We start from the raw sequence: 15,061 nt of genomic DNA, 5'->3' as shown, positions 1-15,061 counted from the left end.
CGTTTGTGGGAAACACGGCTAGGAATGAGGAACATCTGTTCTTCACACCCAATAGAGAACAAACTGAAGCTAACTTTTAATTCCTGTGTAATTTGACCAATTTAACCATTTGAGCCCTGATATGAGGATCATATCATAGTTCTTGAGGATCAGTCTATAGTTCTTGAAATTTGGTTTAAAACATGCATGCAATTTGCAATATTTTTGGCCTTTTTCTTTACTTCAATTTGGAGTTTGGTGAGTGTTCATTTTGTACCTTAAAATAAGGTATTAGATCAGAATATGTTGTCAGTGATTCATTTTTCTGTTCTAAACTACAGTAAAGAATGAACACGTGTGACTGCATTCCTGTTTCTGCATGTGAACTGAATGTGTTATCTTATTATTTCCCTTTGGCCTTCTCAGACGTCAGATACTGTCGGGCTGAATGATGACACTGAAAGGCTGATGCAGGTATCAAAGACAGTCAAACAGAAGCTGCCCGCCGGATCTCAGGCTCTGATCCAGTGGGCAGAGGAAAACGGATTCAACCCCGTCACTTCCTACACCAACACCCCTGTCGCCAACCACTTCAAACTGCGCCTCAGAGAACAAGGCAAGAGCAACAACCGAAGATATGAATAATATCGACTTAAAATAGTTACTCTTAATTAGTTTAAAATATAAATAAGCTTAATTAATTGAATACACAGCAAAAAAAATACAATTTCAATACCCACACAGATAAGGCTTGTTTACACCTGATGATTTCATGCGTTTTCTCTGATTGGATAGTTATCCGATCATAAAAAGACCAAGTGTATATGGTTGTTGAAACCACATAAGTAAATTTTATTCTTTCCAAAATGTTAAAAATAAACGTGTGAGAGATGAGTAGCTGAGCATCTCTTCAGCAAGCCAACGCTCAAACTGCCGCAAAGGAAATATCTGTTGCTTTTGTTGACATCTGATCGGATTTCTATTCGTTTTGCGGAGACACATTTATGTGGCCAAGTGTAAATGTAACCGTTTTAAAAAATCAGATAGATATCCGATCAGAGAAAACGCATGTGACAAACAAGCCAATAAATGTTTTCTTCAAAAGCAATTCTTTTTGGTTCCTAAGTAAATCTCATAATACAATTTTGTACTGGAAAACAAGACAAAATTAATTTTTACTGAAGAATTTCAGTAAACATACAACAAACAATAACATACAGTTAATGTCGGTTGGTTCTAACTGTGTTTGCTTTGTGTGTGATTTTCTTGCATCTACATTACCAAGATGTTGCCAGGCAGATTGATGTTTAAATCTCTTCTTTCTTGATCACTTCCAGATCTAGGGAACATTGATGAGGGAATGTTCCCACCTGAGCTGTCCATTCTCCGCAATATCAACCCTCTTCCAAAGCCCAGCGCCCGGGATTCCCCTGCACGGACCGGGTTCCCGTTCCCGTTTCTGCCATCCATGGACCAGGGCCTGTCATTTCCACCTCCGATGCCATCTCTTGAGGAGCATCAGGGATCATCAAATGTAGGATTCAATGTGCAGTGTGAGAAGAACAAAATGGTGGTCAGCATTGACAAGGAAACTCTACAGGTAGGAAACACAAGTGACAAGTGCACAACCTTTTGTACACGCAAACATTAGATGAGTATTGCAGAGTAACTAACTAAAAGTAGTGGGACTACTAACGCAACTACATTTTTAAGTAGCTCTTATGTCTGTTATGTTTTTCAAGACTGCATATATTTAATAGAAAATACAGTAAACATATTGTGAAATATTATTATTATTATTTAAAGTAAATGCTTTCTATTTTATTTACATGTGATTTTCTGCATCATTACTCCAGTCTTCAGTCATATGATCCTTCAGAAATCATTCTAATATGCTGATTTGGTGCTCAAGAAACATTTGTTATTATTATCAATGTTTAAAACGGTTTTGCTGCCTAATATTTTTGTGGAAACCATGGTACATGGTTAAAAATACTATAAAATTATACATTTATTAAAAAAAAACCTTTCAATGAAAATCTTTTGATGTATTTTTTTTTGTATTCTTTTGTTTTTTTTTATTAGTTGTTTGTAGTGTAGCCAACTACTTATTTAAAAGGGTAGCTTGAGTATAGTTACACTATAAACTACTGTTTCGAAGTAGCTTCCCTAACACTGGTAAGAACTAGACGTTAAATGAGTGCAGAAGTGCTGTGTGAGAGACACCTTGTTTTTCCCTCAAGCTGATGCAGTGTGAATATTCCCAGAATGTGTGGGCCATATGTACTGATGTCAGAAGCCAGAAGTGGTGTAATATACCACTTCAGAGAGAGAGAAAACCCTTATTCTACAATTAAAATGCTTTTGAGCAAAGTTAGACCAGCTTGCAAGTCTTGTTTGTCACTAAAAAGTTGAAACACACAATAGATCTCGAAAGCACAATTGATTTAGAAAGCAATATTTTGAGGACTAATAATAGATATTGTTTGATATGTTGTCAAAGGTCGAGATTTCTCCTGTGAAGTCATGTTTTCCTAATGTCCTCACAGGCCAATGGGTTTGGAAAACCCAATATCACTCTTCAGGACTCCCAATGCAAAGCAACCTCCAACACCACCCACTATATACTGGAGACGCCCCTGTCTGGCTGCCAAACCACCAAAATCCCCTCCCACCCCAGCCCAGTGGTCCTCTATATCAATTCAGTGAGTACTAAAGCCAATATACAATCAATTACATCAGATGTGAAATCTGGTCCTAGGGTCAGTTGGAGTGTCCCCTCCAACACGCTGTATATGTTTTCTGTGTTTCCTAGTCCCGCATGTGTGGTTTCACCCAGCAGGGATGATTCACTTCCACACTGATTTTTTGTGATAATTTCTAGCGGAAATTCCTAAAAACACTTTTAGCCTTGAACCCATTAAAAAAAACAACTGGGCAACCTCCCAAATATGTATCTTTTACTCTGAACTCTGAGCCTCAAGGGCAATTAAAACGATGCGACCCGTATGGTCAGAGCACAGTACTGGCTCACAGAGCGAGATCCACAGAGCATCAAAGGAGGATGTTGTTGCAACGACAATCCTATGACAAATTGGCAAGTCTTGTGTGAATCAATTTCACTTCAACTAGACAATGTTCATAGGCCTCTTTCACCTTTGAACCCATAATCTGTCCTGAGCTCAAGGAGGCGATTCTCATATTATGATGTGAATGGATTGCCGTGTTTTTTCCGATGAGAAGAACTGAGAGTTTTTTTTTTTTTTTTTTTTCTGCCTTGGGAGTTACATTGCTGAAATTGTGCATTCCCATGTATTAAATCCAGTTTCCTCATCTGTTTTGGCAGACCTTTGGCAAGTATAGATTTTGATTATCTCTGACTGTATCTGTGTGCACCAGAGTGAAGCAATGTCATTTCTAAAAAAAGTTTTGTAGAGGAAATTGTATGATTGTTAGGAAATTGTTGGGTTTGCCTTACCTTATTACTGAGAAGTCATGAACTAAGTGTGTCTGTGATTGGCAGATTGTTATTAGCCAATCGGAACTGAAGGATGGAAGCGGCTGGCCCGTTGACGATGAAGATCTGGAGTCAGGAGAGGTTGTATTACCAGGAGATCCAGAGGTGACTGGAAGAATTTTACCAGAAAGTGGACCTCGTGCGACTATCTTGGTATGATATTCACATAAAAACTATATTATTTATAAATAGTACTACTGGAATAGAAACAACAAATTTACAATATTTACAAACAATATATGTGTATGAGGATAAGAACAAAATGTCATTTAAAAATCTTCCTCTCACTGCCACTCATAAATCAGATGTGGCGAATATTATAACTGATGTCTGATTAGAAATCGTTAATTAATTTATGTAGTCATAACCATCAATGCTAATAATGTTAATGCATTATATAATATGTAACACATATTTCTCTGTGCTACATATCATAATAACATATTGGGCCCTATCTTACACCCGGCGCAATGCAGCGCCAAGCGTGATGCAAGTGTTTTTTGCTAGTTACAATCCGACGCAGTTATCATTTTCACGTCCTGCGCCACGTTGTTTAAAATAGCAAATGCATTTGCGCCCATTTGTGCACCCATGGGCGTGCTGGTCTGAAAACGAAGTGTGTTCTGGCACATTGTTGGCGCATTGCTATTTTGAGGCAACAGAAATAGACTGCGCCACTGACCAACTGAAACCTGGTCTAAAGTCAATGGCGCAATTATTTTTTTTGTTACTTAAAGAGCGCGTTAGTAATTTGCGCCTATAGGCGGGTCCACAATGCGCGTACACTCTGCTTATTAAACACACAGGGACGCACAGCAGCACACAAACATGCCAAATATTTAAAATAAAAGGATTACAATGTAAAAGATTATTATTGTGTACATAAAGATATGGTGGAATCCAGCTTGTCCCGTAAATGGTCTGCTTGCGCACTTTTACCTCTCGCACGAGCAGTTCCGTTTGCGCTCTGGAGACACGTTCGGTCTTTCCACTATCAAATTCCGTCATGTAAATAGCGAATCTGCCATGGCGCGAGCGCAACTGGCATTTAAAGGAAATGGGAGATGAGACTCTGATTGGTTTAACGCACGTTAATACCAAAACACACCCAATACTCATTATGAGAATAGGGACAACCCTTTTAGACCAAGTGGATTCGGAGACGCCCTAAGTGAACTGCGCCCTGCACTTTAGACCATGCGCTTAGATCATTAAAATAATATAATTTTAATATTATTAAAATATGCATTTTAATATTTTCCAATTCTCTGTTTCTCTGTCCTTAGTTCAACTGCACATACCGTAAGAACCAGGGCACCCCAGTTGACAGTGATATTGGATCTGAGGATTTCGTTGTAGATTCTCTAGACAATGTTACCTTTAACATGGAGCTGTATAACAATCCCTTCCTCTTCCCCATCACTCAATCATTCCTCACCATCACTGAGAACAGACCCATCTATGTGGAGGTAAGAATATACATATACATAGGGTTTGAAATAAACACCCGCCAACCCACCAAATGCGGATAAAAATCAACTGTATTGATGTCAAATCAGTAGCCAATTTGGTGGGTTATTTCCACAAATGATGTTCACTCAATTTGCTTGCGAAGTTTATGTAATCTGATACGGGAATAGGTCAGACCCAAGAAACATAATAATGTGGGTTATCTAACCCCAGTGTGAAAAGGACAGAACCACCTAGATACGAAAAAGCACATCTGCCAGTTTTTAGCAGTTACAGTGGGACACCACGTCTCTCGTGCCTACTCTGAGCCCGTTGAGTTTAGACAGAATCGTGTGTGGTGGGTTCAATGGGGGGTAATTGAGAATGAATGGGGGAAAGTCACATATGATTGGATATGATCGGTTATAATTGGATATGATTGGTTCGTCCAATAAATCCCGCCTCTTGTTTTTGTGCACGTTCTCGAATCGGCCTGAATGAAGACAATGATGGCTTTAATGGAAAGACTAATTAAAAAGAAAATAAACAACTCAGCCATTTAGATATCACCGCTTTGTCACGTTAAAATCAAACTTGAAATGGACTGAAAACAAGATGACTGTGGGGTTTTTTAGTGAGCTATTATTACAATTTTAAATAACTGTTTTCTATTTTATTATATTTTTAAAATGTAATTTGTTCCTGTGATGGCAAAGCTGAATTTTCAGCAGTCATTACTCCAGTCTTCAGTGTCACATGATCCTTCCGAAATCATTCTAATTTGCTGATTTGGGGCTCAAGAAACATTTCTTATTATTATCAATGTCAAGACTGTGCTGCTTAATATTTTTGTGGAAACTGTGCTAGACGTTTTCAGGATTCGTTGATTAATAGAAAGTTCACCAAAAGAACACCATTTACTTGATACATAATTGCTTTTGTAACAGTGTAAAAGTCTCTACTGTCACTTTTGATCAGATTAGTTTAATGCATCCCTGCTGAATTATATTATTATTTAAAAAAAAACAAAAAAAAAACACAAAAACAACAGTAGTGTTCATATGGAAACCATGGGGCATTACATTGTGCAATACATACATTCTGTGTGTGCGTTATTATGGAAAAGATTCCTTTGGGGTTCAATAAAACCATTTCCAGTGTTGTAACCACATTAGAAATCTAATTTAGTAATTGAATGAGAAACCATATACACAAATATAGTCACTGCCAAAAGCTCTTGAAATACAAGATCTGCTTTTACCCTTTAACCATAATGTGTGGTTCTCATTGTGTATGGTTTCATGTTTCTAATACCATAAGCGCCTGGTGTCTGTCTGTCTGATCAGACATTGTCCTGAGTATGTGAGCATTTACAGCTGCAAAAGTACACACTTGTGTTTAGATGTCTCTCTGTCAATCGCTGTGAAAGACGTCAGCAGTCTGCTGTGAGTGTGTGTGTACATTTTGTCTGCTCCGGGAGCATGTCATATTGCCATTAATCAGTGGGGTTTCAAGGGGGCAAGGCTGACAATATTTGATCTCAGAGTGGAATGCTCAGGTCCCCATTTTTAACTGTTTCTCTTCCAGGGTTAGAGTCTTTGATTAAATGTGTTCCACTGAAGGTCTACCTCATATGCCATCAGATTGTTCTTGATTTATAGCCACATCAATGGAGGATCTGCTGTGTCAATCAGAAAGGCCCTTTTCCCCCCTGTACATAATGCAATTTCCCTATATGTAGCATAAACTTTAGTTAAGCTGTCAAACCACAAAATACAAGCTTGTTTCTCAAGTAAATCTATCCTCGTTTCACTGATTTTTGTTGTTGTTATTTTATTTGGAAAATTAAACAAAATACTCTTTGGCAATAGGATTTTTAGCAGTCTATTCGTATCAAAGGGTTCACCCAATAATACAATTCCCGATGTTCATGTTGTTCGAAATGTAGATTCCAGCTTTTTCAACATTTTAGACAGTGATAACTGACTGTAAATCCAAATCTTCTGAGCCCATTTGTGCAACAATGCATTTGCATATGTAAATGCTTCACACTAGGCTTGCCATCAGTGATGCTATTAGTTCTCCCTTATCTTTTAACCAAATGTGTTGCTCAATTTGAATATGAATATGAAGATTGAGTGGAATATGACTTCAATTTTGGACTGTTCTCAGACAAAGCTAATTTACGCCTTTTTAAATCTAGCAAGTCATTTTTGTGGTGTGACAGCCTGTCATTAAAAGTCAATATTATTTCTGCATCTTTCGCATTATTGTTCGAGGATCATAGTCTGCCTCGCTGAAATGATTTGACCATTTTCCTGAGTTTGACACCCCTTTGGCACAGTTATATTGAGGAAATGGGATGTGATGTTTTTCGTGGCAGCTCTCGTCTGTAATGCGTGCTTTTACAACATCAGATGGCCAAACTATTACAACTGAATGATCCTCAAAGATTTATTCTAGGCACAGAAATCTGACGTCAGAATTTGTGATTCTTGGAACGGTGAACACTTTGGCAATGGTTCTTTAGACAGTGTTAAAACAAATGGACAGCCTCTGTGCGTTATTTGCTGATTTTAAGCGATGCCTGAGATAGTTTGTGGGGGAAAAAAAATCAAAAAGACTGATCAAAAAAGATAGACTGAGCGTGTCTGGCAGAGGACTAGACATAATATATAGCATCTAAGCATCACTCTGCTGATCCATCTCATACTATATGAATCACGTTTGATCATATTTTTGAAAAATTGTCAAAAAGTTGTATTAATCAAGATAAAGAAAGCATTTTTTCTTTCTTTCTTTGTCTTGCTGTCTCTATATTTTATTGTTTGCAGCAGATGCATATTTTGTCTCACAGAAAAAGGACTTTTCCTTTATTAACAGAGACATGTGACCTTTCTCTGCAGATTTCCGCCACAAAAGCCGACCCTAACCTTGGGTTCATGATCCAGACCTGCTTCATATCTCCAGAATCCAATCCTCTCATGCCTTCAGACTACATTGTCATAGAGAACATATGTCCCAAGGACGACTCTGTTCTCTATTACCCTCAGCGAAGCGATTTCCCCATCCCTCACGCCCAGATGGACAAAAAACGCTTCAGTTTCACCTACAGATCGAAGTTCAATGTGTCATTGCTCTTCCTGCACTGTGAGATGTCCCTCTGCTCCAGAAATGACAGGGAGATGAACCTGCCAGAGGTAGAAACCATCATCTAACATATCAGTTCTGTTCCAAGATCTAGTGAGCTGCCTTTGTAGGCAGTATTTTAAGGGCGTCACACTGTACATTAGGTGTGTTCATAATGCAAATGCCGTGTAAAAAGTTGGGCAGTGACATTATGCTGCCTTCTAAGATGCACTGTACCTTGTTTTCGTAAATTCTAAAGCATCATCACGTGTATCGTTCACAGTGAAGGCAATATAGTGAAAAAATAAACCCAAGATGGCAAAAGCAAGAGAAATGTTCATTCATTTCTGAAAAATATAATTGAAAATAGTGTAATATAATTAAAAACACCCAATAATGCGGTGTACTATGTGTAGTATGCTTATTTGAGTATTGCTTAGCCACATGCTAAAATCAAACTATATTTGAATTAAGTTTGGATGGTTCTATGCATTTTTCGTGTTGATTTGCAGTAAAAAAAAAAACACCATTAATCATTATGTATTTATTAGTATTAATAGTAACTCTAAAAGTAGTTGTCTGTACATGAAATCCTGAAATCAGTTGTACCCTATCCATTCCTGCTCATTTTACGATATAATTCACTGTAATTCAGTTAAACACATAATGATTTGTTTACATTCAGAGTTATGGATTTTAATAGCTAATATTGCTTTACCGGCCTCTGGTTAAGGTTTTTTTTTTTTTTTTTTTGTGGCATGCAGAATTGTTGAAATAAGACAAAGAATCCAAACTGCAAAATGGTTTTGAATTTGCAGTAATTCTTACATTCAAGATAGCAAAATCCTGTAGGAACTGCTATGTAGAAACTTCCAAATGGGTTCCTCATGAAGTTCCATTTCGGTTATGATGTTGCCTTAGAAGGAAGCTTCCTTTTTTGGCAGTAGGCACTTCTGCAGCTCACTAGGTTTTGGAACACTGCCTTTATCTCCTTTATCTTTGCTTTCATCATACACACATTATTCCCTCATTTCTTTGTATTATTCTTTATAGATGACTCTGATAACACAGTTCCAATTCTTCAAACTATTTAACTCCAGTACTAATCAATTTAAGCTGATTCATATAAACTGCATGAGTGTTAGCTTTCACACAATCAGATTGAAAATCGTTCTATTGCATTATCATTTATAGAATCAAAATTAGCTGCATTGTGTATGCTTGTTTTATTTTAGACTCCACAGGGTTATCTCATTAAGTCAGAGTACAGGAACGCAGATAACTTATTGACCCTAGCACATTTTTTCAGAGTAGTTGCTTTATTATATGGATAACATGAACACACTCTTTAATTCATTTATATAATCTGTTTGACGTTGCTGTCCATCCTAAGAGTTGCTTTTTGATTCATTGCCTTGGCACGGGTCACTCTATGCCAGCTGCTAGCATCAATCCACTCTCTCTGAGTGCGGGATGCATAAATCTCAGGTTACTTCAGTAACCATCCACAGAGGAAAAACATATCTCCAACTTTCACTGTCCTTTTTCAAATTCCCTTCCTCCCTCACTTCTAGTCATAATCATTTTAATCTCCTGCATTTTCAGCCACTCTAATCATCATATTGCACGTTAAGGTTGTTTATGTCTCACCTAACATGATCTTGAAAGTGACTCATTGTTTGGTCGTAGATGTTTACAGTTCAGTTATAATCTGGATGAGGATAAGAGATGTGACGCGTCAAACCGTATAAACTGTGTATGAAATTATATGTGCTTTCTCTTCGAAGAGCGTGTGTTCAGTTTGGCTCAGGCACAATTTCTGCTACGAATGGTATGGTTTTAATGGCTTGAAATATACACTAATCCATGCTTATGAAGAACAAAGTGAAAATTTTAAACAATATGGATGGTCAGATGGGGTCACTGTGAGAGTGTTTCGGGCCAGTTGATAACAAATCAGTAATGTGTTGCAACAAATGTTATTGGTTGCTACACTCTTAGAAAAAAAAAGGTAATGAACATTTAAGGCAGTGGTTCTACCACCTTAAATTAACATTAAAACTGAGCATGTATTTCTAAAAGGCAAAATTCTGCCTCTAGTGTTACCACAGGAAACATGGTAGTGTTGGAAATGGTAAAATACATGATATCCAACCTTATCTTTTACGGTCAAAACTGACTGCATCCACACAATCAGTACTATATAAATAAAGGTGAAGAATAAATATAGACACAGATTGTGCATAGAGATAAATTTAAGACTCAAACTCTCTTCGATATGAAAACATACCCTGTGTGAGTTCTTGTTTTTAATGTTGATAATGTATTATATGAGCAAGAATAATTTCCCCCCCGAAAATCAACACGATTGCAAATGTGTCACTGAACTTATACAACAGTTCAACAAACCAAAAGATAATATTAAGTAGCGTACATTTTAAACGGAGCATTATCAATATTGTTTGCTCTTTTTGCAACTATTGCATCTCCAAGCAACACACAGCAGTGTTTCTTTAGTGAACGAATCTGCGGCTTTGAATGAATCGGGAGAGTCAATGATTCAATGACCAATTCATAAATACAGACATTTGTTTCGTTATTGAATGAATGAATGAATGGCTCGATGACTTACTCATTAAGACGTGACTTGCCACCACCTACTGTTTAGCTTTATATTTAAAAATACTGTTACCATAATTTCATATTTCTCTATTGAACTTTTTTAATTGAAACATTATCTCATAACATTATTTATGCCATTGTAATTGCATTAATGCCACCTCTGAGCAGCATTAAACAATGTTTAAATACATCTAGATGCAGCTTGTACCACTGCAGTGCAAAGATGGCTTTTGTTGCTAAATATTTCATTTGATTGAAATTACTGATTGTTTAATTTATTGTTTTATTTATTACATTAATAATTATATTAATGGAATTTTAAGAATTTGACAAAACATAACAAATACATTTAATATAGGGTTAGAAAAACTTCCCAACTGCTTCAAGGTAGCCTTTAGGGGTAAATAAGATACAAAGGTGCACCTTTTGAAAGGGAAAATAAATGAATGTTGATATATAATATATAATGAATAACATCCTTTTTATACATTCAGAATATCTGTTTTCTCTGTTTGCCAAGCTGCAACAGACTCCAAAATCTGGCCTCTCCTCATAATAAAAGAAGTGCAGTTGTAAGCCTGTTTATTATAATAAGCTCTTTTATCTCATGAGGGAGGTTCATGCTGTTTTTTGAGGATTGTGGTGCCCATATGCCAACGATTACAGTTGGATCTTATTCTAACATTTCTGCTTTTTTTCTTTGTAGTGTATGTTGCCGGATGAAGCCTGCACTCACCTCAGTTTGGACAACATCCTATTCATGATGATGAACACCAAAACCATCACCAAGCCAATGGTGGTCATCTCCGACAACACACCTGTCACTGTTAAGGTCCCTGAGGAGAAAATTTCACCACATCTAGGTAAAGATCACAAGTCAATACAACATCCAACTTTAGACATTAAAGGTGCACTTTTTTGGAAATGATTATTTGTTTTCTTTGCAAACCTCAGTCAAAACAGTCATTTCAGTATTATAAAAGCTGTTTTTGTTTTTGTTTTTGCTGAATTTAATATCTTAGCCTTAGATATTCTGAAGAACATCTTGCTTGGTGATTGGCATATATGGAGCATCATGGGGAAATGTGTGTGTCTGAGGTTGTATATGTGTGCCAGTCACTCAGATCACAGGTCAGAGTTCCTGTCTTGTCTCACTTTGTGGCACATTACACCCATCTGGAGTCTTTTAGTATGTGGCATTTGAGTTGAGTTTGTGTGCATTTGCATGTGTGTGTTTATTGTGCTTTCAATGTGGTTTGGTTTTAAAGTGTGTGATTCATTAGAGATGTGGGACAAGGGACTCATAGATGCATCAGAGGAGAGGAAAAAGACCAGCTTTCCAATTCTGGATAGCATTTGTTTTCACTTAAACATTCTTTAAGGCCTCCCCTTTTTGTACAGAGAGAGAAGGTGATTCAGAGAGTGGGAAAAAGGAGAGAATGAAGATAAGGAAGAAACTTGACCGTGATAAAAAAAGGGGGGTTTATGCACTATATACCTGCAGTCTGCATTTGCCATAGATGGACTGTGTGGTATACAAGAGGACAGCAGGGTGTTGTCTAAAATTTTTTACAAAGAAATTTAATTTGACCATGACTGATTTGTTCTGTTCCCTGCATCCTCTTGGCACTATTGCACTTATTGCGGTTGGAGTGAATCAACTTTACTGACTCGCAACTCTAATGAAAATCATTCCGGTTTAATAACACAATGTTGCTGTGCTGCTTGTAGCAAATGGAGCATGCATCTATTAGTCACACTTGATTAGGTAAATGATTGCCACTCCTGAAGAATGCAAGCTGTGATTTTACTGCCACAAGTCAAGTTGTATGTAGGTTTAGTTGTTTCTGAGTGGAAACAAAATAAAAATGATGTTCCAAAGAAAGCAAATGACACATACCTGGGTAATGTAGAGTGAATCCAGATTGTATGTGAATTCAGTGTGAATCCAGTGTGGGGTCACTCTTGATGAACAAGCTTGTATGTGTTGCCAATGTCAGGTTTATTCTCTCTGGTGTGAATTAAGTAAACTCAGATATGCCATAAAAGTAATGAAAACAGGCTTTTCGTCTCATTTTGAACACAAAGACGACTCTTGTACAGACATGGCAGAAAAGCAAAAAGGCTTTCAAAAAGGCTCAAAGCGCCGCTCTGGACAGGATCCCAAAATGTTTGGCTTAATCTACAAATCAAAGAGGGCAGTTTATGGGAGTGCCATGCTTGAGAAAAACATGGCAGAACAAAGCATTGCCATCCGAAAAAAGATTCATGATCAGAAAACATCAATACTTCCCTACCTTTTTTGGTCTAAAGCAGAGGTACAACCTCACATTGAATTGTTGTGAATGTTTTTATTTTAATTTGGTGTGCTGAAAATCACACAGTTGCTGACTTATTACTGAAAGAAAAATACTGTAAATGACTGTAAATGACTCCGAAGACATACAACTTTACTAGGGGATGCATGACCAATGAAAACAATGTGTTTTAAAATAATCTCTAAATATCAAACATGTATGATATCCTCCAACTGGACAGATTCATAATCTGAAGCTAAAAATCGAATTCTCTGCCCATCATAAACCATGCGATTTTCGGCAAAATCTGTCAACTCGGACTGCCCAAAATCTGCAGGGCGGTTCTGACTTCCTACCTTGTGTTTCAAATGTATAAGTTGGCTGAGAGTTTAGAGAGACTGGGTACTCATGGTAGGTCTGTGTTCAAAGATTTATGTTTTGCTTAACTTATTTCATTATGAATAAATGGGATTTTGACTTTTTACTGTGCTCTTTACTGCTGAATCAGGCAAGCACATCATCTTGTTGAAGTTTGTCCAATGCGTGTCCAAAAAATACACACAAAAGTATTGTTCTTGTGTTCATACTTCCTTTGAGAAACCCAGCTAGCCCTAAAAAGGGCGAAGTAAAGAACAGCGCAAATATGTTCTGACACCCGGGAGGAGATCTTGGGCGGTGGTGACTACATACAATGTTGTCCAAGTCAATAGGGCTTCCCCTAATCTTTACTTCCCTCCGAGATACTTTACAGGGTTTGTGGGTGGAGTAGCTCAGACAAACCTATGGCAACGGCGGAGCAAACCACATCCCTTGCTTCGAGCTGACATAGCTTCTCCCAAGAATCCTCTACTCGTACAAGCTTTTGTTCTCTGTTCCGTTTCGCTTATGAAAGCCATAAATACAGTACATTGTGAGATTTTATTTTATTATAAATTTTCTATAGTTCACCCAGAAATGAAGATTCTGTCATTTACATAGATGAATTTCTGTATTCTGTGGAACACAAAAGAAGATATTATGATAGTCAATGGAGTCCAAACAACATTGGACCTCATTACATTTTTATTAAAAAAAAGAATCATTGCATTTCCCATTGCATGGGAAAAAATACATTTATCAAACATATGCAACCATTTAAAAGTTAATAAGTATGCGTTTTTTTAAGAAATTAATACTTCATATTCAGATTAATACTTTATTCAGAAAGAATGTATTTAAGTTATTTTGTTTAAAGGTGACCAATAAAGACATGTATTATGTTACAAAAGATTTCTATTTTAAAGTTCTTTTGAACTTTCTATTCATCAAAGAAGCAGCACAACTGTTTTAATGCTGAAAGTTAAGCTTTACCAACACAAGAATAAATAGCTTTGTAATATATTAAAACAGAAAATAGTTAAATTCTAATATTTCAGCTTTTTCTTTTCTTTTCTTCTTTTTTTAAACAAATGCATGCAGCTTTGGTGAGCATAAGAGAGATATCTCACTGACTGCAAACTTTTGAACTTTAGTGTTTTATTTGTTTACTGTTTCTCTACCCTTTGCTTAGGCCTCAAAACATGTACATAGACAGAAGTGTTGATGACAAGCTGTATATTTTTGAGTTGCCCTGCACAGATATGATATAGGGGTTGGTTCTGGTGGTGATTTGGGGTAAAGGGTAAAAGCCTGAGGTGGGAGCTGTTACATAGCACTCGCTCTTGTTTTAACAGAGCGCTCCAGTGATAGTCTGTCATCAGTTTGTCAGAGGGGATGAAAATCTGAAGGTGCTCTCTCTGAGAATAGCCTCTATTGTGCTTGGGATTTTGGCGCTAGACCAGATGGGCTATGAAGCTGGTGGCCACACAGGGTCTATTGTGCTGTGTGATCAGTGATCATTAGAGCTAATTAGAGCTCTGAAAGTCATTCGGCCTGTGGCGCGAGTCCAAGGAAACTTTCAGATGCTTGGCTTGTTCTCGGATGCCACTGCAAATCCTATACCAAGCATGTGCTCTTACTTTATATGTGGTCACCAAACACTTGCACCACATATCATGTAAACATCATGAACTGCATCATGTACAGAATC

At 37.2% G+C, this 15,061-nt stretch overlaps 1 protein-coding gene across 1 annotated transcript in view; it reads left to right on the top strand.

Annotated features, from left to right (window-relative positions):
- tgfbr3 (transforming growth factor, beta receptor III) overlaps positions 1-15,061 on the top strand; it is a 115,587-nt gene that overhangs the window by 91,664 nt on the left and 8,862 nt on the right. The window contains exons 8-14 of the mRNA XM_079883193.1: positions 406-595; positions 1,317-1,579; positions 2,529-2,684; positions 3,503-3,649; positions 4,783-4,965; positions 7,852-8,145; positions 11,403-11,559. Coding sequence (XP_079739319.1) covers positions 406-595; positions 1,317-1,579; positions 2,529-2,684; positions 3,503-3,649; positions 4,783-4,965; positions 7,852-8,145; positions 11,403-11,559 — 1,390 coding nt within the window. The remainder of the gene's footprint in view (positions 1-405; positions 596-1,316; positions 1,580-2,528; positions 2,685-3,502; positions 3,650-4,782; positions 4,966-7,851; positions 8,146-11,402; positions 11,560-15,061) is intronic.

Source organism: Squalius cephalus (genome assembly GCF_949319135.1).
Source record: "Squalius cephalus genome assembly, chromosome: 10".
In the NCBI taxonomy this organism is placed as follows: Eukaryota; Metazoa; Chordata; class Actinopteri; order Cypriniformes; family Leuciscidae; genus Squalius; species Squalius cephalus.
This window is presented reverse-complemented; position numbering and strand designations above follow the sequence as displayed.